This window comes from Penaeus japonicus, unplaced genomic scaffold, assembly GCF_977035675.1.
Source record: "Penaeus japonicus unplaced genomic scaffold, GWHDUDI00000001_assembly GWHDUDI00000018, whole genome shotgun sequence".
NCBI lineage: Eukaryota > Metazoa > Arthropoda > Malacostraca > Decapoda > Penaeidae > Penaeus > Penaeus japonicus.
Window position 1 is genome coordinate 27,860,330 of NW_028234420.1, and position 25,000 is coordinate 27,885,329.

General features: G+C 47.0%; 1 protein-coding gene across 1 annotated transcript in view; it reads right to left on the bottom strand.

Annotated features, from left to right (window-relative positions):
* Utx (Utx histone demethylase) overlaps window positions 1–25,000 on the bottom strand; it is a 142,494-nt gene that overhangs the window by 107,355 nt on the left and 10,139 nt on the right. Inside the window, exon 2 of the mRNA XM_043016516.2 lies at window positions 23,749–24,281. Within this exon, the coding sequence (XP_042872450.1) occupies window positions 23,749–24,281 (533 nt within the window). The remainder of the gene's footprint in view (window positions 1–23,748; window positions 24,282–25,000) is intronic.

The window sequence follows — 25,000 nt, forward strand, 5'->3', positions numbered from 1 at the left end:
CCTTCTTTCATCAGCCTCATATCAATTTCCACATATTTTTCTTAGCATTCATCTCCCCTCCTATACTTTCTCCCGTACCCGCTTCCCCTAAAGCACTTAAACACCTCACCACTGTTTGCACCTTTCTGAATACGACTCCGCCTTCACCTCCACACAGCTATGATTCACCTCCCGATAACGCCACTTGGCCTCTCTCCTCCACCTGAGCTGGCGATGACGATGATCCACAGCTGGCCATGCGGCTCCACCTACGTCTGAATAAGGGCAGAAGAGTCGCCTCTTCCACGCGCATATATATATGTATGTATATATGTATGCATGTATATATGTATGTATGTATGTATGTATGTATGTACGTATGTATGTTTTATGTATGTATGTATGTGAGCACACGTACACGTACACGTACACGTACACACACACAGATATATATATTTATATATAAATACATAAATAAATATATATATATATATAAATTTAATATATAAATATATATATAAATAAATATATATATATATACATAAATATAAATATATATATAAATATAAGCATAAATATAAAAAAATAAATATGTGTGCGTGCGTGAGTGTGTGTGTGTGTGTGTGTGTGTGTGTGTGTGTGTGTGTGTGTGTGTGTGTGTGTGTGTGTGTGTGTGTGTGTGTGTGTGTGTGTGTGTGTGTGTGTGTGTGTGTGTGTGTGTGTGTGTGTGTGTGTGTGCGTGTGCCTGTGTGTGTGAATTCTTTGATTAGATGCACTTCCGCTGTCCTTAAGATGACAGCTTCGAGTTGTACACTTCTCCCCCGCCCCCAACCCCACCCCAGACCCCGAGCGCGAGTCGTGAATCAGCCTCGCCGAGGACCTTGGCGCGCCAGACGGGTTTCCGACTCGATTTACCCTCGATATTATAAACCCGATTACGATTCCCGCCTATAAATAGTGACCCTGTTGCTAGTTACGGCCCCCTCCCCTCCCGCCCCCTCCCCCCCTCTTGCCCTTCTTTCGAGCCTCCAGTTCCATTAATTACTGCTCTTCCGGGTCACGCAAGAGCGAATCCTTCGCCGCTAAAAAAATGATATAAGATAAAATCAAAGATTGAAGCGACACGATTGCAAGAGGAGATGTGGATGACGCGGTGATGGGCGTGCGGGCGTGAGAGGTGGACGGAGGAGGGGAGAATCACGAACAGCATCCCCTCTCCCCCCCCTTCATCATTCTCCCCCTCCCTCCCCTTTCCTGACCGGATCCTGTGCGTCACCATCCCGTATTGGCACTCCCGCCCACGCGAGATCACGCACGCAAGACGGCATTCCTTCGAGGCATACACGCATTCGAACGCGTTTTAAAACAAACACTAGATAAGTAGAGGCAATGGGAACAGGTAACGGGACTGGCGTTACTAATATGCCCATTCATTCATAGCACAAATTATACACACACACACACACACACACACACACACACACACAGAGGCACTCCCTTACAACTTCTTTTATCCCCCTCCCCGCCCTTCGTAAAAACAGAGGTCCTCCTCTTACTAAACTTGTCAAAAAAGCGGACCTCTACTTTCTGAGATGAATATGCAAGTGAAAACCCGTGAATCTGGCTCAACTATTTCCTTCAATCCAGACCTCGCACAACACACCCACGTGCACTTAGCGCATTCGTTAGCGAATTAATAAATATACGACAATAAAAAGAGGACGAATAGCACCAGCATCAAATACACACGTGCATTAAAGCAACACTTCCGGTCAGCCCGCAAAGACAAACAAAAACAACATCAACGCAATAGAAACAAAATAATAAAAATGGCGAGCATTTAACACCCCTCCACCCCCGGTGAGATCGCTCCGAGATTCCCGGCACCGCATACTTAGCAACGGGAAGGGGAGGTGGGGGGTCCGAACTGAACGCAGCCCTGCCTCAATGCTCTTGTCGCAGGGCTCTGGATCCTGGCATCTCTCTTACGCCTCCCTATGCATATTCATTATTTTCTCTATAAGTAAATAAGTAAATCTAAAAAAAATCACATTACTGCGGCTACTACTATTACTACTACTACTACTACTACTACTACTACTACTACTACTACTACTACTACTACGACTACTGCGATCACTAACGGTACTATTACTGCTAACACTAATTATAATAATATTATCATTAATCATAGTAACAATCATAATGTTAATACTATTAATAACAATAATAACCACAATATCAATATCAAAAATAATAATAATAATAATAATAATAAAATAGATTCTTCGACAGCAAAAAAAAAACTAATTCTCTACGAAATCTATTTCTTGCGGCACAAGGACTACAGAGTGGCGATCCGGCCTACCATCTCCGCTGTCGTAATGGGACCTTTAAAATGCCTCGGCTGCCTGTGGCTTTCGCTGTCTGTCAGTCTGTGCCTCTTTCTCTTTCACTTTCTTTCTTTCTTTCTTTCTTTCTTTCTTTCTTTCTTTCTTTGTCTCTCTCTCTGATCACAAGAATAACATCAATGATAACGAAACCAAACAAAGAAAAAATGAAAAAAGTAATAATAACAATAAAAAACAATCCCAAATATCAAAACAACAAGAATAATTACATGAGCACCTCTCACCCTACCCGTCCCCCACCCCCCTCCACACCAGCCCACCAGCCCGCCCGTCCGCCCAATATCGCGATGAGCGAAGGCGGTCCCTCCTCTCCTCCCAAGGCGGTCCAGCTGGCCAGCCGCTCGAGTCGACGCGGCCACGGCAAGGCGTCGGCCGTCACGAAGCGGACACTATTACGCAACACTTATATGAGTGGGGGAGGTGAGGGGAAAAGGAGAGTGGAAATGGAGAAGGGAAGGACGGCAAGGGGGAGTGGGGACTGGAGAGAAAGATAGAAAGAGGAAGAATGGGAGAAGTGAACAATAAAACGAAAAGGAATGAAAAATAGGAAAAATCATGAAAATGAATAATGAAGAGAATGATAACGGGGGGGATGGTGATGTGAAGTGGATGGAGGAGAGGAGAGGAGAGGAGAGGAGAGGAGAGGAGAGGGAGAACGGGGAAGGGTGGAGAGGGGGGGAAGGGTGGAGAGGGAGGGAACGGGGAGAACCTCGAACCGTCACTGACCCTACACAAAAAACCTGTTCCGAGGAAGCGTTTCTTGCCCGGCCCTGCAAAAGGAAATTGCAACAAGCATAATTTGCAACGCAATAGTGGCAACAATCCCGCGGCGGCGAACTCTCCCAGTGAGCAAACAAAAGAGGTCGCCCTCGCCAGTGAGCGCCTTCGAGTCGCAGCTCAGTCTATGTGCTTCAGAGACTAAACAAAAAGCTCAAGAGATCATTTGAAAATAAAACGCAATATTACAAAAACAGATATGAACGTTCATACTGAATGTACCTGACGAACTATGGACAGCTATCCTATCCTATGTAATGTGTGGAAGACGAAAAAAATAGTACTGATAAATCATAATCCAATGTTTCATCAACAATAATTACTATCGTTATTCCTTTGTTTTGGGGGGAAGGGGCATCGGGGAGTTTTATATGGGAAAGATGAACAAGGCATGCGTACCCATCGCGTACCCAAGGCAACCTGGGTAGGGGAAGGGGGGGTAAAGAGAAAGAGTGAGAGGATCGTACCCAGCTGTTCCATAAATAATTTCCCCCATCCCTCAACCCTACCCCCAGAAGTACCTCGCGAGAGTGTCATTACATCCCATAATACTGCCCTTAGCGATGCCATTGAGCAGGGACACCAATACTCAATTCCTCGCGCTCTCGCTGGCAAACCTGGCCACGCTCATCTATGCTCATCAACGTTCACTCCAGCTGACGTTACCGTTCCGGTAATATCAGCTCGTTCAGCTCTGTTCGCCGTGGGGGCACAGGTGTCCTTACGGCGGCTACCGAGGCCAGTGGTGCGATACGCGTAAGTTGCGTTCAGCTCCCCTCCTCTTCCTTCCCTTACCGTCCTTCTCCTCTGCTCTTCCCCTCTTCCCTCTCTTTAGAAAATACGCAAATAAAAATATAAGTAAAAGGACAGCCCTACCCTTGCCGCAAGAGGACCGTGCTGTTCCAAATTTTCCTCCTGACGGTACAGCAACAGTTCCCCAAAGGCAACCCTGCCTAAGTATCCCCATCCGTCCAGCCAGGGTCGCAGACGCAGACGTACACCATACCACCACCACCGCCACCATCTCCTACATCACCACCTTCTCAACCATCGCCATCTCCTTCTCCTCCTCCTCCTCCTCCTCCTCCGAAACCCGTCAAGGTGGTTCACTTGGCAGGATCGTCGCCGTCGCTGTCGCACAAAGCCCACGCTTTTCCTGACGCCGCACCGGTTTTTACTCGCGTTGGGGAACTACACCTGACGTCAGCTCCCCATCCCCACCCATCATATACCCTTCTCTACTTAAGAAGACAGGCAAACAGAGCTCCTGATGAAGCTCCGGCTGATTCCTATCCTGCTGCGTCCAGCTGCAGACACAGTGCCACCGACGACGAGGACGAAAACCTCGTGCTGCGTCTTGGGCAGCGCTGGCCTCGTCGCCGCATTAAGCCCTCCATCAGGGGGAGATCCCGTCCGGCGACTTTCTCACTGCTCATCTATGGTTAAAGTACTGCAGTCGATTGCCTTGGCGTCTCGGCTGTTTAACCCTTGGATGAAAAGGGGGGGGGGGGGGGAGGAGAGGAGGTGGGGGGAGGTTACAACAGCTGTCATTTAAACTTGAATTATCTACTGATATCTGAGGACTTGTTGAAAGCCGTCGCCCTGGGTTGTCACCCCAACCAACCACGTGGTTTGCGCCCCAACGCCGTGATCGCAGTCGAAGGAATCGAAGAGAGGAATCTACACTAACGGAGGAATGTGTATCAACAAAGGAATCCATATCCTCTACAGCTATTGCAGAGGCCACCGTGTTCCGGGTAAAGGCGGGAGGGGGAGAAGGAGGGAGGAAGGGGGAGAGGGATGGGGGAGGAGGGAGGGCAGGAGAGAGGGGTTACTGTTGTGCAAGGGTAGGGGGAGGGTAAATGAGGGTAAGTGAAGAGAATGGAAGAGAGGAGAGGATACGGAGTGCAGTACGAAGCAAAGAGGACGAGATGGGGGCATAAGTCAGGTGAAATGGGTAGTAAGTATAGGAGAAAAGAGGAGAGAGGCGAAAATAAATATAAACGATGGGCAAAGACCGGAGAGGAGGGGTAGCACTGGGAGGGAGAAGGGGGATAGCGCCGGCAGCATGATCAGCTGATCCCCAATTCCAACGCCAGAGCCTTGACTTCACGTCAAACACATCCCGACAAGCCACACGCACCACATCACCCTTCACGGTCACATACACGCACAAAAGCACGCGCAGATCAATCAAAATTGCAAAAATGCGGATGAATGGGTAAGAAAGGAAAACAACACTTCTCCCACTTCACTCCAGACAACACAACAGGTGGGGCAAGGTGTGTACGACAGGTAACGGAATTGTCGTAATTAAATTCTCAGTCTTTATAAGTCCATTCTTTAAATCTCTCTCTCTCTCTCTCTCTCTCTCTCTCTCTCTCTCTCTCTCTCTCTCTCTCTCTCTCTCTCTCTCTCTCTCTCTCTTACTCCTATTATGACTGCCAAACAGGAACTTCATCCACAAATGACCTCGGCCAATAATAATGGTAGTAGCAATATCAACACGCTTAACTCCCACTCCTCCTCCTCCTCGGAGGAGGAGGAGGAGGTTGAGGAGAAGGAGGGTGAGGAGGAGGAGGATGGAGGAGGAGGAGGAGGAGGAGGAGGGTGAGGAGGAGGAGGAGGGTGAGGAGGAGGAGGAGTGTGAGGTTGAGGAGGAGGAGGGTGAGGTTGAGGAGGAGGAGGGTGAGGAGGAGGAGGGTGAGGAGGAGGAGGAGGATGGAGGAGGAGGATGGAGGAGGAGGATGGAGGAGGAGGAGGAGGAGGAGGAGGAGGAGGAGGAGGAGGAGGAGGAGGAGGAGGATGGAGGAGGAGGAAGGAAGAAGATAAGAAGTAAAGACACAAAAACCGTTTGTATATTACGCATTTATGACTGGTGCGACCCCCGCTGAACAGCGCAGACTAATCAACAGACAAAGTGCGCGTCGAACGAGAGTCGCCCAATAACAGCAAACAAGCAAAACGAAAGCGGCCTCCCAATTGACGTGAACAAGGCGCACCAAGCAGACTACAAAAGCATGCAGCCACGCGCTTCTACCAAAGGGATGGTATAGGCTGTAGGATAAGTTACTACGGTGAGGATTGGTAGACAGGTGAGAGGGAGGGGGAAGGTAGGAAAGAGGGGGAAAGGGGGAGAAAGATAAGCGAGAGAGATTGGAGAGGGAGAGAAGCGACAAAGAAGGGGGGAGGGAGGGAGGGAGGGAGGGAGGGGGGGGAGAGGGAGAGAGAGAGAGAGAGAGAGAGAGAGAGAGAGAGAGAGAGAGAGAGAGAGAGAGAGAGAGAGAGAGAGAGAGAGAGAGAGAGAGAGAGAGAGAGAGAGAGAAGGAGAGAGAGAGGACCATCCAGCTCATCTCGCCAGCGGAGGAGACAAGCAGACTGGTCTACAAGAATGCCGAGCAAAGAAACTTGTAAACAGCCAAGCCACGAGGGAAAAAAATGAGAGTGGCAGGCAGGCAGACAAGAAGGTAAACATACAAGGAAGCAAGCAGAGTGGATCGGAAAAAAAACAATGAACAAGAGATAAAAGACACAAAGACAGGAAAAGCAAACTGATGAAGAGAGAGAAAGGGAGAAAGGGAGAAAGGGAGAAAGGGAGGGAGGGAGGCAAGGGAGGTGAGAGAGAGACAGAAGGATGGAGGTACAGAGGCAGAGAGAGGTAAAGTGTATATGCATGTATGTATGTATGTATGTATGTATGTATGTATGTATGTATGTATGTGTATGTATGTATGTGTATGTGTATGTGTATGTGTATATGTATATGTATATATATATATATTATATATTATATATATATATATATATAGATATATATATATATATATATATATAGAAGAGAGAGAGAGAGAGAGAGAGAGAGAGAGAGAGAGAGACTCAAAGCAGGAAGAGGAAGGGTCAAACAAGCAAACCGCGAGCGAGGAACACGGAGAACGCCAAGGAGACGTAAAAACGACGGTCGCCCAAGCGCAAGGAGTCACAAGATAATCACCACAAACGATAAAAACTAAAATGAAAAAAGAACCCCAGTCAGTCAATTCAAGCCACAGTCAGATCAAGTACAGTCAGTACACGAGACAACACAGAAAAGAATAACATTCTAGACGACAACAATAACATCAACGACGACGACGACAAAAACAGCAACGACAGCGGCAGCAAGTTAGAGGAACAAAGAATGCGTCACCACGGAGAGCAACTTGACCTACATAGCCCCCCCCCCCCTTCCTCTCCTCCTACTCTCCTCCTCTCCTCCTCTCCCCGCCGCCGCCCGCCACGTATGTCCGGGGTCAACGCAGGGACGCAGGGTAGGAGGAGGGAGGAGGAGGGAAGAAGAGGAAGGAGTAGGGAAGACGAGGAAGGAGGAGGGAAGACGAGGAAGGAGGAGGGAGGAAGAGGGAGGAGGAGGGAAGAGGAGGAGGAGGAGGAGGAGGAGGAGGAGGAGGAGGAGGAGGAGGAGGAGGAGGAGGAGGAAGGAGAAAGAAGATGAGGAAGGGGAAACAGGAGGAGGAGGAGGAGGAGGAGGAGGAGGAGGAGGAGGGAAGAGGAGGAGGTGGAGGCTGCAAAAGCACGAGGGAAGGAAGGAAGGAAGGAAGGAAGGAAGGAAGGATGGGAGAGAGGAAGGGAGGAGGGGCGGAGGGAAGGAAGGAGGATAGAAAGCAGTACGCCGTGCAACACCAGGAAGAGAAAATATAAGGCTGGACAAGAGAGGGGAAAGGAAGGTGAAAGAAAACAAGGAAAGGAACGTACTGAAGTGTGGAGGAGGAGGAGGAAAGAAAAGAAGGGGAAAACTGCAAGTTACATGTATAAACACATTAAGTAGCTGATAATCAAAACAAATAAACTTACAAAATAGAAACAGATGAGTCATCACCAGAAAAAAGTAACCGAATCGACGCCACAAACAACCTGCAACATATGACTAACAACAATAATGAAACACAATCACGACCAGCGATTTGCACAGACCCGTGTTGCAACAAACTTTTGCACTCTCGCGGATACAAAAGCAGACACCGCAACTATGAAACGCCGGACAAACAAACCGCAAAACATCGCTCATGCCTGAAGTTGGCTTTTCACGCCCGGATTTTACGCTTGTAATAAATGCACAAATAAACAAGTAAATAAACAAATAAACAAGTCAATAAAATAAATAGATAAAAATAAAAATGAGGATTAAATAAATGTGTCCCGCCTTTCTGTAGTGTCGCCTTCCCTCTCTGCCTGACCCCTATGGTCGATGGATGAATGAATGAATGAATGAAAGGGAGGAAAGAAGAAAGAATCGAGGGATGCACAGAAATAGAAAGAGAGAAGAGATGATAAACACTTCCGTCGACTCAGAAAAGGAACTGAGGGCCCCGATTGCACCAACGGTTGAGAAAGGCAAGGCTATGTGAGTGAACAAACACCGCATGGCAAGACAGCAAATGACGACAGTCGGTGTGACCTTTCGTTCCATCCTTTCGTCAAGGAATTAGATCCTGCCTCCATCCTCTTCATCCTCCTCGTGCTCCTGATGGGGAGGGCGACATTCACTCGCCCTCTCCTCAAAGGCTGGCCCAAGAAAGCCAAGCCAAGCAACAGGACGCGGAAGAGGAACGGTTTGTGCGGATAATGAGCGGGTGGTCGGTGCACATATGCTCCCGGGTTCGTCAGTGTTGTGCTTGAGGCGGCGAGGGTGGGGCGAGGTGGATGGCGTGGGGGTGGAGAACTGGTTGGGAGGGGCGGGGGGCAGAGAAGTGAGTGATGGGGAGGAAGGAAGGGGGGAGGGGGATCTATTGCAATTTAAATGCCCTCCCGCCCGGAGAGTAAAAAAGACAAAGAAATGAGAATAAAAGTTATGATAATGACAAAAGAAAATGGGTATCCATATATAAGGCCAAAGCCCTCCCACCCTCACCCGACCACCCCTACCCTCGTGTCCATCTCTCGGCCATCCTCCCGGACCCTCCAGTCGAGATTTTCGATTCCTGGAAGCTCTCCTTCAACAACACCTTGGCCGGGGAGGTCCTTTAAATGCCTCTTCCTCCTTCCCCCACCCCTCCACTCAATCCTTCCCTCCTCCTCCTACCCATGCCCCTGCCTTCCCCCAAGCCACCTCCCCGACTTCAGCCGGGTGATTCCAGTCCGGGCACAGCTGACGCAACCGCTGACGTCCGCGATCAGCCGCCCCACTCACGTCAGCCTCCGAGAAGCATCTCCGTTGTCTCCAGCGCAGGGCTAAATAAGGCGAGCACCGCCCCCGGCAACCTGGATCTAGAGCTCACTTCGGGAAAATTACCCGGACCATAATTCGAAGTGCTTCCCCCCCCCCCCCCTCTTTTTTCCTTCAGTGCCGACGAAGTTTTACATACAAGACTCTTTTCCCTCATTTCAATTGAATATATCTTGATCTCCTTCGCTTCCTCACACTCCTCCCCTTCGTCTTCGTCTTCGTCTTCCTCTCCTGTTCCCTATCGCTACCCCCTGAACTCTCAACCTCTACCTTCTCCACGGACTCTCCTAATTCTATCATCTAGCTCCAACTTCTGCACGCCCGCAAGCCCCCGACCCCGATCACGCTACCACACCCCAGAGCTCCCGCCTCCACCTGCCCCACCATCCTCCACAGATCAACCTTCTGTTCCCAAGACTCCCCAACCCATCCCCAACCATACCCACCCTCACGCACCTAACCATCTGGCCCTTCGCCCCGCCCCTGACCCCTCTCCTCCTCTCCTCTTTCCTTCCTCTTCTCTTCTGCTTTTCTCCTTTCCTCCTCCTCTTCTCCCCTTCCACGCCACGTGCCACAGAGAGTCGTTTTTAATAGGGACCTAACGTCTGTTCCTCTTACTTCTTTTCGGAGGTGGGAACCCTGTAAACTTCCTAGAACTGCAATGGCGACCGACAAACCCGTTAAGCCACAAAAAAGGGATAAACTTAGCTGGTTGAGAAGAGATGATAGGAATAGAAAATAGAGAAGAGAAGATTAGAGAAGAAAGAGAGAATCAGAGACAGACAGACAACAACGACTACCTTGAAAGGCTCCATTTATTAGAAGAAAAAAAAAACACAGCAGTCTCATACGCCTCGGCGTCACAGCCGACCCAACGCACCATCCCATTCCCGCAATCTCTAAGTGTAATTTTAAAATGCGCGGCCAAGACTTCCTCAAAGACGTCGCGCATGTCGAAAGGGGGCGGTGCTATGAAGCGAGTCCTCCAAGCACAGGAACTGCAAGAGACTCCTCAGGGCCAGGCGACCTTTGCCCTCTGACATGCAGTCCTTCCAGTCCTCCTCCTCTCTTCTCCTCCTTCCTCTTTCCCTCCTCCCCCGCCAGACCCAGTATGCAAGCCCTATGCCTGTCTGCCTTCCTGGGATGTCGTCATACACATGTGTCATGCACGGAGAGCGACCTTTGTGATTGCTGAGCAAGCCAGACTCACCTCGGTAGCGGGGAGCAAAACCTACATACTACGTACATACACCTCTGCAGTGTGTGCAATAGTGTGCAATGTACACAAGCGGACAGACCATGGGGGCGTCCGCAAAGGAACATAAACAAACACTAACACCACAAAAATAACCTTGAGCGTTGGAATGAATGAGAACTAAATCTTGAAGTCGACCTCCACTTGAAAAAAAATAATAATGATGAAAGCAAAAAAGACAAAAATAAAACAAACGGGAACATTCTAATCATACACCAGCGATAGCAATCAGAAGGGGTCTAACAAACACGACTATAAATAAATAAAAACTTACAAATAAACATCACACGAAAAGGAAAAGGAGGAAGAAAAAGAAAAGAAGAAACAGGAAAGGCGAGGGAAACCTGTTTTTCGGGCCATAGGGTTCACCTGACCAATAGAGAGAACAATAGCTCTTGGTCTTACACACTGACGAGTACTGCACTTTGAAGAACAATAAACATAATAACAGTAAAGTAGCAATATTTAACATTAGAAATACAGCGCGAGAGGGTGGAGAGTGAGTGAATGCGAGGAGAAAGAGTGCGAGAGTAAAGAAGGAAAAGAGCGTGAGGGTGAAGAAGGGGAAAAGGTGTCTGTAAGAAAGGGGGGAAATGTGTGTAAGGTAAGGGGAAAAGTGTGTGTAAGGAAGAGGACAAAAGTTGGTGTGTAAGGAAGGGGAACAAGTGTCTTAAAGGAAGGGGGGGAAGAGTGTAAAGACAGGGGAAAGTGTGAGTAAGGAAGGGGAAAAGTGTGAGTAAGGAAGGGGAAAAGTGTGAGTAAGGAAGGAGAAAAGTGTAGGTAAGGAAGGAGAAAAGTGTGAGTAGGGAAGGGGAAATATGTGAGTAAGGAAGGGGGAAATTGTGAGTGAAGCCAAAAACTAGGGGGAACAGATAAAAATGAAGCGAGCAGAGCATGAATAGGGGGAAATGAGTTTAAGCGAGTGTACGAGTGGCGGAAGTCCCTTGCAGTGGTGAGTGCGGTGAGACGCCAGAACCGAGTCCGCAAGAGTCCGTCTGGCCGCCATGGTATTTCCTGCGGCCGTCCTCCACCCGTCCTGTACACCGCCTAAGCCCCAGCCCTACCTCCGCCCCCGCCCCGCCCACACCTCGCACATGCACAAGTACAGGTACATTCATACAGACAGACATACATATCCGAAATACACATGGAAATAAGGGAAGAACACACAGATACCCCTACCCACATTCTATATATACAAACATTACATATAAATATAAATATATATATATATATATATATATATATATATATATATATATATATACACACACACACACACATATATATATACATATAAATATATAAATATATAAATATATAAATATATATATATATATACATTATATATATATATATATGAGAGAGAGAGAGAGAGAGAGAGAGAGAGAGAGAGAGAGAGAGAGAGAGAGAGAGAGAGAGAGAGAGAGAGAGAGAGAGAGAGAGAGAGAGAGAGAGAGGAATAAAGAGAAAGTAAAAGAGATAGAAAGAGGTGCGGAAGGTGTGGGTGTGCAGGAGGCAGGCGGGCGGGCGTGAAAGCTGGTATGACCCAAGACGACCCAAGACAGGTCAGTGGGTCTGATGGGCTGCGTGACCTGTTCCAACATCAACACACACCTTCAGAGGGAGAGGAAGGAACGACCTCTGCTTTGTAGACAACAATTGCGTCACTAGTTTACAAAAGGAATGGGAGTAAATTATTTAGATAGGAAGAAAAAATGCACAAACACACACACTCAGAGAGAGAGAGAGAGAGAGAGAGAGAGAGAGAGAGAGAGAGAGAGAGAGAGAGAGAGAGAGAGAGAGAGAGAGAGAGAGAGAGAGAGAGAGAGAGAGAGAGAGAGAGAGAGAGACATGCAAACGAACAGATAATATTATGTAGCACAAAATAAACATTACCGCCAGGAGGGGGCAGGGCAAGAAAACAAATATGTATGCCCGGCGGTAAGGAAGAGGGGGAAAAGGTAAAAACGGAGGAGGTGGAAAAGCGTGGAAAAGAGGGAAATGAGAAGGAAATGAAGATAAGGCGAAGATAAAGTAGTAGTCGAAGAAGGAGAATAATTAGAATGTGAAGTAGTAGAAGGCGTCCATCAGTCAGCAATGTACCTATGAGGGAGTGCCAGGCTCAAGTTTTTTTCCCCCTGAAAGCGCCGTGGCACTCCAGGGACAAGGCGCAAGCACAAGGCAGGAACATGGGCAGCTATAGATATACAAAAGCAATCTTAACATACCCAAAAATAGCAACAATCAACAGATCCCCTAAGACGAATCAAAAATGACCAAACTTCGAAAAGAAAATACAAAATATACGTTTTTCGACATCCACATACGTTAATCACTTAACGTAATCGACAAATTTAGCTTCCCACACCTTACAGTCATGCTCACCAACCTACAATCAAGTGACAAGGAAAAAAAGAAAAGAAAGGAAGAAAAAAACTAGTAATCCTTTAACACGAGATCCAGACTCCAAAATTGAAGCTGCAAATGCAAGTGCAACTTGTCGAATCCCTTCATCAAAACGAACGAGTTAATGGCGAGGCCAACGAGATACGACGCGCGTGCTGGCAGTTCCTAGGAGGGGGAACGGGGGGAAGGGGGGGAGGAAGGTAAGGCGAAGGGAGGAGGGCGGACAACGGACGTGGGCCTACCTTAATGCATGTCAAATCGCTGCAACTCATCTCAAAACTCGCTTCTTATCGCTTCGACCTACCTTTGTAAGAGCCAAAAGATTGTAATAGGAATGCGACTATATATAGCTTACATGCCTGTCTGTATCCCTGTATATGTATATGTATATGTATATGTATATATATATATATATATATATATATATATATATATATATATACTTACATTATAACATATGCATAGATTAGATGTAGACATCTTATACATAAATTTATAACAATATCCACCTCCAACCACAGAGACCTTAAACCAATCGAATAACCTTCCCGACAAGGATCCAATCCCACAAAGGAAAGTCTAAAGAGATCTGTTCACGTCAAAGTAGGCCTATTTTGACGTGGGGCTTGGGAGGGCTGAGAAAAGGGGGAAGGGGCAACAGTCTCCCACTGACGCAACCATTCGCCTTGTTAACAAGGTATCGTGGTATAAAAGATATATACAAATAATAAACCGACGATTAATAAACAAACAGTAGGCCTAGATTACAGTGACGTGATATCAATTCGTACAAATTAATAAGAAGAGAGATTGAGTGAGTGAGTGAGGGAGGGAGAGGGAGAACGATACATATATATATATATATATATATATATATATATATATATATATATATATATATATATAATGTGTATAATATATATATATATATATATATATATATATAGATATAGATTATTAGAGTATATATGAGTATATATATATATATTATTATATATAGATATAGATATATAGAGAGAGAGAGAGAGAGAGTGGGGAAGGGGGACAGAAACAGAAAGAGGGAGAAAAAGAGAAAGGGAAAAAAAAGAGAGAGAAAGTTAAGAAAAAAGGCAAATTAAAGTGCATGGGGAAATCGGATAAATTAAATACACGCATTCCTCAATTGCAATAAATCCCCCAATCACCCCCAGCTGGTACCCCCCCCCCCCAACCAGACACAAAACAATAAAAATAATATTCTCCGTCCAAAAAGGACCTCCAAAGACACCATAATTAAGCGCGATCTCCTTGGTAGTCACGCGAGAAGACCTCCAAAAGTGCAACTCATATTTCAAGGCTGGGAGGGAGGAGGGGGGAGAGGAGGAGGAGAGGAGGAAATGGAGGAAGAAAAGGTGGAGAGAGAGGGGGAGAAGGACAGGAGGGGAAAATATAGATGAGAGAAGAGAGAGAGAGAGAAATAGGAAGACAGTCTGGCGTGGTAAAACAGGCAGACAAACAGACAGAAAAGAGGAGAAAGCAAATGTAAGGCGATAGAGCAAGACAGGAAAGTGGGAGCCATCCTGCACTTACTACAACCATACAACCCTTCACAGAGGTTACGTATACCTCGCCCTCATCCCCCCCTATCCTTCCCTTCCCCATTCCTCTATCCTCACAGCACCCCCATCCCACATCCCCCACCCTTCACCCTAATCTTTACATCATCCCTCCCCTCATCTATCATAGTATCCCCTATGCCCTATGCACACGCCCCCCACCCCTCCCCAATGAATGGGGTAGCAGATCTCGCATGCAGTCTGAAGAACAAGACACAACTGAGCACAAATTCATGGCTGGAACAAAGGAGAGAGAACATCCCTCACATGACACGCGTAAAGGTAAAGAAATGATGGGGGTTAAAAAAAAAATGCATTTCTCTCCATCGTGACAAGGCAACCAAACTGATGGAGGTGGTTGAGTAGGAGGGAAGGAGGGAGGGAGGGGGAAGGAGAGAAGGCAAGCAGAAAAGGGGGAGTGGAAAGTGAGGAAAGAGGGAGGGGGATGAAGACTATGGCGCAATCTCTGGACCAGTCGTGAACTTTATCGCCCTTTGGTTCAAACCCGGGAGGCGATTGAAAAAAACACTTCCGGTCTCACTGCAATGGTACAATCTATACGTATTAATCTATGTAATTCTCTCTCTCTCTCTCTCTCTCTCTCTCTCTCTCTCTCTCTCTCTCTCTCTCTCTCTCTCTCTCTCTCTCTCTCTCTCTCTCTCTCTCTCGGCGACCCATCCAGCCATCTATCTCCATACTACATTTCCTGTCTGCTTGAAACGCGTCGACCGCAGCGGCCGAGCGAGTGCACAAGTCGAGCGGCGACTCCCAGATGCGCGGACGTAAATCGCACCGTGCTGTAGCAATTAACCTTGGTTGCTCGCTAATCAGGGACCGCGGGCCAGCAGCGCTCGGCAAAAACGGACGGAGGTGAACGTGGCTCTCCCCGACTCTCCCTCCTGCCACGGCGGTCCTGCAGTAATGCTACTTTGCGCTAGGCTATTCCAGACGTACATGCATGCAATTGCATACAAGGAAGCATACACTGACGTTCTCTCTCTCTCTCTCTCTCTCTCTCTCTCTCTCTCTCTCTCTCTCTCTCTCTCTCTCTCTCTCTCTCTCTCTCTCTCTCTTTCTCTTTCTCCTTCTCTTTATCTTTCTCTCTCTCTTTCTTTCCTTCCCTCCATCTCCTTCCAACCTAACGCCCGTATATCTTATCCTCATTAACGCCTCCCCCTCATCGACCCTCCCCCGGCTTCGTCATTACGAACGACACCTCATCGCCTCGCCGCCACTCTCTACCTTCGCCCTTAATTAACTCCGCTACCGCTGCTTCCTGTTGACTCTAATGTCCACAAACACCTGGTGTAAACGGCCAGTTCCTCCGATCGCACCTGTGCCCGATAAGCGTGACCTCGCCATCACCCTTGTCTCGGAATCATCATCTCCTCCTCCTTCTCCTTTTCCTTCTCTTCACACTCTTTGCTTCTGATTATTTTCTTTCACATTTTCCCCTATTCGATTCCCTTTCCCTCTCTTGCTTTTCCGTTCCCTATACAATCCTTCCTTCTCACTGCCACTCACACATATATAAATATCTACATACGATTTCTCTCTCTTTCTCCCTTCTTCACTGCTTTCTTCCTCGAACCCCCCCCCCCCTCTCTCTTCTCCGTTCTCTCTCTTCCCTCTATCATCTCTCATCTTCTCTCCCTCCCTCCCTCCCCCTTGCCCTCCACCATCTTGCCAGGAACATTCTCCTAATGACTCGGCTTATTATCCTGTTTACACTTCGCGCAGTCCTGGAAAATCCATGTCACACCGTCTCCCTATTGGTGTCACAGCCTACCCCTTATTCCCCTCCTCCTTTCTTTCTTTTATTCTACTTGGTCTCCATTTTCTCTCTTCTTCTTTTCGTTTTCATTTTAAAAGTGTTCTGTTCTTTCTTCTTTTTTCGTTTTTTTATGCTCTTTCTTTCTTTCTTACTTTCTTCTCTTTGTTCTCATCAAATTATCAACATCGTTCTCTAAACGATGGGGAGAAGCAAGGAAAAGAGAAAGAGAAACTGAGAGAATAAGAGAGAGGGGAAAAAGAAAAGGGGGACGGGAGGGAGGGAGGAGGTAGAGAAAGAGAGGAGGAAAGGAAAGTGGGAAAGAGATATGGAGGGAAGCGGTGAAGGAGGATGGGAGGGAGGGGAAGAGGAGAGGAAGAAGGAAGAGGGGAACAAGAAAATGGGAGAGGAGGAATGGAGGGAAGTATTAATGGAAGACGCATGAGAAGGAACGGACGGGAGGGGCAAAAGGAAAGAGACGAGAGTAGAGGCAATGGGGGATAGGCTCCCTTAACATTACCCTCCACCCCCCACCCCCCGTCCGATCCTTGCGGCTGTCCGTCCCAACTACTTTCTCGGTGCGGCGGGCCATCATAATTGAGGAAGTCGGGGATTCGGTCCTGCCGTCTTGACAGGAAGTCGCACGAGGATTCGGCCGCACAACGCACGTACCCAAGCAGACACACACACACAATCGCACGAATACGCACGCACACGCATTCACACTCAGTGACATCCAAATATGCACTTAAACCAAGCAAGTAATACACCAGCGGGCTGTGCCAACTACAAACAAGACACCTTAGAAAGGGTTCAAATGTATAACAACCGTCGCCGCTCTTTCTTTCTCTCTCCGTCTCTACAGTCTCTTTCTCTGTCTCTGTCTCTGTCTATGAAATATGAAACTGCCATTCGCTAGTCGACAACAACGAAAAACAAACAACTTATAAAGTTAATCCAGTATAAATTGACAAAATTCACTTCCGCGATAAAAAAAAAATGAAAAAAACGTGAAATTGCTAGTTTCTGCCCAATAGCCTTTATGGCCAACACAAAAAATAAAATGATAACGATAATGAGCCAAGAGTTGTTATAATGCAATAATAGCTTTTAGCAATTATCTACCTGAAAGCCGAGCATCAAAATCGAATAACGTTAACCAGCGGACTTGACGCTTCGTTGAACACACATTTTTTTATATTTTTCATTCTCTGTCTCTCTATAAATATTTCTTCCTTTCTTTCTTCTTCTCTCTCTTTCTCTCACTCAATCTCTAATTCCTTCTATCTCCCTTTCATCAATTTTCTCTTCCCTCCTTTTCTCTCACCTCCCACGTTCCTTCCCTTTCCCTCTCTCTCCCGCCGAGTCCGAGGCAATGGGAACCGTCGCTCTAACGACCACGGCACTTACGTACTCTGTCACACCGCAAGGCCATCGGACACCTCCTAATATAGATGGCAATTGAAACAACACGACCGAGAAACAGAATGAGAGAGGGAGGGAGGGAGGGAGAGAGGGAAGGGTAGGGAAGGAGGAAGAGAGATACGACTTGAAAACTCCGAAGGAATTCAACAACCCTTTTAGAATCCAACGAATCGACACAAAACAAACAAACAAATCCAAAAAAACACAAAGAAACATATCAGTACAATAAACAAATCCATAATAACAATAGAAAACAATAAAGCAAGTGACATATGACAAGCGCACGCCGCAGCCAGGGTCTCTCTCTCTCTCTCTCTCGCTCTCCACGTCGGGGATTTCAATGCGGAACGAGGAACCCATCCACAGCCCTTCGATTAGAATCAATTAGGATCAGAAGAGCAGTTTGTTCAAAATGGTAAGAGAACCTAAAAAAATATTGAAACCCAAAACATGCACATACATACATATAAACAATGACATATAGATAAAGTAAATTAGCAAACAAACAAACAACAGTCAAGCCAGCCAGCAAGCAAAAAAAGCAAGCACTCTAAATACAATACAGCTCAAACCGACGGCACTGAAACTCGTGTGCTGTCGCTTTCTTTCATCGCCGCGTGGAGACAAAGGAAACGAACAGCTGACTGCGTAGCCCGCTCACTCACGCACTCACGCATTCACTCAAGCATTCGTTCGTTCATTCATTCATTTATGCACCAGAGATATATGCCAAAATATGAAGATAGGAGTTGGTTATACACACATACAGACTTAGCTCACTAACAAACAATCAAACAAACGAATAAAAGAGCCAGCGTGATCCGCCAATGCCATCTCACGTGGGCGAGAGGGGGAGGAAGGGGGAGGATAAGGGGAGGAGGGGCGCTGCGCTTTTGCCATCAATGTTTGCACTTAACATTAAATCTCTTGTAACATAATCTCTTGTAACGATAAGGTTTTCCACAGTCTTAAGTAAAAACGTATAATACAATTAAAACAATTGAAAGGTTATTACCACTTCGATCTAAGGAAAAACAAGTCAAATACATTAAACGAAAATATGAGAGAAAAATATCCACCAGAAAAAAACACTCCTTCCCCATAAAATAAACAAAATAATTACCATTACACTATCACTTCATCTTCTAGCACATCTCACAGCATCTCAACATCCCTCCACATCCTTCCTTCCTTCCCCTCCCTTTCCCTCTCTCACTTCTTCCCCCTCCCCCTCCCTTCCTCCCATTCCTCACCTCCCCTCTTCCAAGATCTCCTAAAAGGCTGTCTAACAAGAACCTCCAAATCTAAACACACTTGCTTGCCGAAAGGGGGGAGGGGGAGAAAAGAGGGAAGGGGATAGGCCTGGATAAATAAGAGCACAAAGAGAGGACAGGAGGCTGGATGAGAATGCGCTCTAATCCAGGATAGGCCTAAGTAAAGGAGGGAGGAGGGAGGAGGGAGGAGGGAGTGGGGTAGGGCTGGCAACATGGGGAATCTACAGGTAACGAAGAGGCTGAGGAACGAGGCCTCCCGAAGAAAAAGAAAAGGTTTAAAGGGATTCCCAAGTAAGTTCTGGTTCACATCAGGTCAAACCTTGCGAACGAACAATGACAATGCTTTACGGCGATATCAACACAGGGCAACCTATGTATGGATCCACAAATACGGGAAAGAGGGGAGGGGGGATTTAGAGGGATCAACAATCCCTCTATAAATGGCTTAGAAGAATCAAAATTAAAAAAGCCAAACCAAGGATTTTTTTTATAAACAAGCGTTGCGATCACTGGGAAAATAGTCAATAAAAAAGCGAAAACCCTATACCAAAACAAATGACAACAAAGACAAACGATAAATAAAACAAATGGCCCTATATGCAAGCTAAACCCCAACAGCGACATACCACCTTCTCACAACAGAACTTTACTCTCAATCAAATAAATAAATAAAAAAGTATATACTTAGACAAGACTTCCTTGTGATGTCACAAACGCACAAAAAACATCCTCGCTCGCACACCTTCCAAAGCGTCCTCGCCGAGTCTATATTTATGGCACTCAACACCCCGGAATATATCCCCGGGCGACGACCAAGCAGTGCAATATCGAATCACCTACAACACACACACACACACACACACACACACACACACACACACACACACACACACACACACACACACACACACACAGACGGGGAGAAAGGGGGGGGGGTAGGGAGGGAGAGAGGGAGAGGGAGAAAGGGAAAGGGAGAGAGATATTATGTTCTACTAGACTCCCACCACCACTAGAGCCTCCCCACCTACCCCCTTGCTAACAAAAATCATAATCAATTTCGAAAAATAAATTATCAACGAATGTATGACCTTGCGTTTTCTTTGGACATGTTTTTATGATCGCGATATATTTTCTGACAATTAATTTCATTTTTTTCTTCATACTGAATCGGGCGTTTCGTTGGATTTTGGGGGAGGAGAAGAAAAGGAAGGAAAATTACTAATAGAAAGAGGGGGAGAAAGAGGAGAGGAGGAAGAAAAAAGTAAAGTAGTGTAATAAGAGCTTGGTGCAAAGACTAAAAGCAAGAGAGAGAAGAATAACAGGGCGAAGTCGTAAAGACGAAAGGCGAACGACCCAAGCACCCTAGCGGATCCAACCAACCAGAGGCGCACTCGTAATCACGGAGACATAGGCCTACACTTTCGTGAAATGTCATCCTCGATGTCTCTCCAGCAGAGACACAGCCTGCCTTGCGGTGAGGCGGCGAAGGGCGCTGTGGTGGAGGGGAGGGGAGGGGAGGGGAGGGAAGGAGGAGAGGGCGTGTGGGAATGTGGTAGAGGGGGGGAAGGCTAAGGGAGGCTAAGGGGAAGGGGAGGGCGGGGGCAGCCGGATGAGGGATTAGAGGGAGAGGCAGGAGAAAGTTGTCCTGGGATCCACCACTCTCGACGGACGGCCGATACACTCCCACGAGATTCTTCGTCTTCCCTTTTTCTTTCTCTCTCTCCTCTTCATCTTTGGCTGAGGACGTTTATACTAACATTTCTCTGTTTAGGACAATTCATTCACTCACTCAGTCACTCGCTCACTCCCTCATTCATGAACTCACTCCATTCCTCGCTTTCTACATCCCTATCCGTCCATCTTCTTCCCTTATTCATCTCTCCTTCCTTCCATCTCTTTCTCCTTCATCCTCCTCTTCCTCTCTCCCTCCCTCCCTTCCTCCTTCCCCCCGCGGACACAGTGCTTTCGGCTCTCAGGTAAACAGGTGACCGCAAACACACCTGCGTGATCCTAGACAGACAGACGCTCGGGACGTGATTCCACAGAAAATCGTGTGTGTGTGCGTGCATGCGTTCGAGTGTGCGTGCGAGAGCGTTCGTGCGTGTAGGCGTAATATACAAGCCCGATCTCGCGTGGATGTACCTTGGAGAAGGACATTTGTGGCGAGTGAAAAATTTGTGGGTGTGCCTGTCTCCATGTCCGTTTCTGCGAGGTGTTTGCGAGGGCCAGGAAGAGGACGGCCTCATCCACCCATCGAGTGAATGAATGAATGAATGAATGAATGAATAAATAAATAAATAAATGAACGAGTGTATGAATGACCGAATGAGAGTAGTATGAATGACCATAACCAAATGCAAGTCAAATATAAAAACTCACCTGTAATTGAAAAAAAAAGAATGGAGGAAAAAAACAGAACAGAAGAAACAGAAATAAGGCAAACCAAAACAAAGACCAGCAACAGCCTCGCGGGAAGTGAAATGGGTCAGGGAAAACAAGAAATGAAAAGGAAAAAAAAACAACACAAGAAACACAACGGATGAAAACAAAGAACAACATATGCTAATCGGAAGAAAGAATGGGCGAAGAGGAAGGAAGGGAGGGAAAGAGGAGAGGGAACGGAAGGGGGGGGGAGAAAGGAGAGAAAGAGAAAGAGAAAAAGAAATAAAAAGCGAAAGAGAGAGAGAGAGAGAGAGAGAGAGAGAGAGAGAGAGAGAGAGAGAGAGAGAGAGAGAGAGAGAGAGAGAGAGAGAGAGAGAGAGAGAGAGAGAAGAGAAGAAGAGAGAAGAGAAGAGAAGAGAGAGAGAGAAGAGAGAGAGAGAGAGAGAGAGAGAGAGAGAGAGAGAAGAGGAGAGAGAGAGAGAGAGAGAGAGAGAGAGAGAGAGAGAGGAGAGAGAGAGAGAGAGAGAGAGAGAGAGAGAGAGAGAGAGAGAGAGAGAGAGAGAGAGAGAGAGAGAGAGAGAGAGAGAGAATATACAAAAAATACGAATAAGGGAATAAAATAAAGAACAAGAATAAGAAATAGAATGAGCTAGAAGAAGAGACAGAAAAAGAAGAGATGATGATGAAGATGACGATAAAAGCCAGTATCAAAGACGAGAATGAGGTTCCCAGTCACCGACTACTTTTCATCGCCACCCCCCACTCCCACTCCCCTACCCTACCCGTCCGCACTCCCCTCCGCTTCGAGTAGGCAATATTGCAAGCAACTTTTCCCGCACCCCCCGAGGCGCATGCTGGCCCTGGTGACCCCACAAGCAGGAAGATGGACAAGCAGAGATAGAAAAAAATAGATGGAAAGATGGACAAAGAGATAAGACAAAGTGATATGTAGGGTGGTTACGTAACAATCTAATGGACAAATAGAGAATGGATACAGATACGGGCAAGATAGACAGGTAGAGACAGGCATATGCGTAGACATATAAAATGACAGACAAATTAACAGGTGAATGAATGGTCATATAATTAGCCAAGCCCTGTCTGTCTATTTATAGAATCGGCGAAAAAAGGACATTCTGAAAAGTAGGCTGACCCGGTAGTCATGCCCACTCTTTTTCCCTTGATTCTATTCCTGCATTGTTGCATCTTACAAGGCCTACTTCTGACGGCAGCGCCTATATCAGGCTTCGCGACTTATCTCGAGCCCGAAAATTACCCTCTTCGTTTTTCCCCTTTCTTTCTTTTCGCTCTTTGGGTCCCTCTCTTTCCTTGCCATATTTGGCGGGCGCGAATAGAGGCGCCCATCCAAAGAGTGACATTTAAATGCCATGCACTCAGGGCCGGGGGACTGGAGGCCTCTTTGCTATTCATGCAATGCCGAAAAGAATACCATGACACGACTAAGCAAATAAATAAAGGGACGAACAAAACAAAACGAATGAACATACAATTAACCAGATAAAATATGAATGAAGGAAAAAACTCAAACCCCGAAGTATATGCCACACAGAAAAAAAAACAAAAAAAAAAAACAAGAGATCTCGTACCACGCGCTAAGGAAGAATGGGGTGAGGGGGAGGTGAACCGAAGCCAAAGAGAGGGGGGGGCTTCAAGTAAGCAAGCAGGCAGGAAGACAGGCAATGGGAGTCAGCGTTCAGATCGCGCGCTCGCTCGCTTGCTTGCTTGCTGCTGCTTTTACTTTCAGCGAGATCCCCCCGTCCCCCCCTCTCTCTTCCCCTACGCGGCGTGCATGCTCCGCCATCGCGCCGCCCACCGCCCAGGGGTCAAGGGAACGGCCACCCACCCAAAGAGTTCCTTCCCTGCACGCCCTTCTCGTCGCTGACTCTTGCAGCACCGCCCTCGCTCACCCCCTCCTTCCTTCCCCACTTACTACCTCCTCCTACCTTCATTTCTATTACTCTCGTCTTGTTAATCTATAGTACAAGTCTGCGAAATATCTTAGCAGATACCGAAGACCAAAAACTCTACATTGATGGCGAATTTCCCGAGCGAAAACCTCAACAGGAAGCTACAATACATGAAGGAAGGAAGGAATCTGACAAACATGTAGAATGGTCCCCACAGCGACAGGCACTCCTGCAAGAGAGGAGCGCCATGCAACACCCGGCAGCCCGAGACCGAGCGCAGCCAACAGAACCAACGTAAACAAGTGTCCGGCGCGTCGCTTACCTTTGGGGTAGTCCTCGAGCAGCAGGTGCAGGTGGCCCAGCTTGCAGTAAGTCTTGGGCTCGATGCTGATGCTGGTGTCGGGCGCCGCCGGGGGCGTGGAGGCGGCGGTGACGGTGGTGGTGGTGGAGGCGGTGGAGAAGGTGGACGACGAGGACGAGGAGGAGGAGGTGCTGTTGGTGGTGGTGGGCGTGGAGGAAGAGGTCAACTTCCCCAGCAGGACGCCGCCCACACCCAGGGAGTCGTCGTGGGCATCCTGCCCGATGACGTCCTCCAGGAGGGTGGTGTCGGAGCTGGGCAGGGAGAGGTCCTCCTTCTTGATGATGGTCGGGGAGAGGGAACACTTCTTGCCATCACCGCCATCCTTAGTGTTGTTATTGTTGTTGGTGTTATTGTTATTGTTGTTATTGCTGCTGCTCTTGTTGTTATTGTTGGCGTGGATGATGAGGGACTCCAGGTAACGCACGGCCTTCAGCACCAGCGCCCGCTTCTTGCTGTTCCCCGGCTCGTTCAACTTCACGAACCCGAACTGCCGACTGTGAGGGAGATAACAACGGAAACCGGATCAGTAAATGGTAACACCTGGCCAAATTATCAATTCTGTCCTGCTTTGCTTTTGATGCACTTTTGAAAAGAACTTGTGCAAGAATACCGACAAGATAAACTATGTTTCACCAAGCAATCACTGACACTCAAACACAATCAGACAAATATAGATACAAATAAACTAATGCACATAATGCAAACTTTATACACACACACACACACACACACACACACACACACACACACACACACACACACACACACACATATATATATATATATATATATATATATATATATGTATGTATATCTATATCTATCTACATATATATATATATATATGTATATCTATATCTATCTACATATATATATATATACATATATCTATCTACATATATATATATATATATATATATATATATATATATATATATATATGGAGAGAGGGGGAGGGAGAGGGGAGGGAGAGACTTTTTGACTTTGAGAGAGAGAGAAAATTATCAACTTCTCCAATCCCAACCCCGCCTCCCCTAATCCCTTTCACTTCCCCTTCCCATTCTCCTTTTCTCGTGCCTCGCCCCCTCCCCCCTCCACCTTCTTACCAGTAGAAAACAAACCAAAAAGGCAAGGCTGCCAATAAGAAAGTGCAAATCGAAACGACCACTCTTTCCTACAAGAAACCCGCGTCGACTTTTAAAAAAGTTAAAAT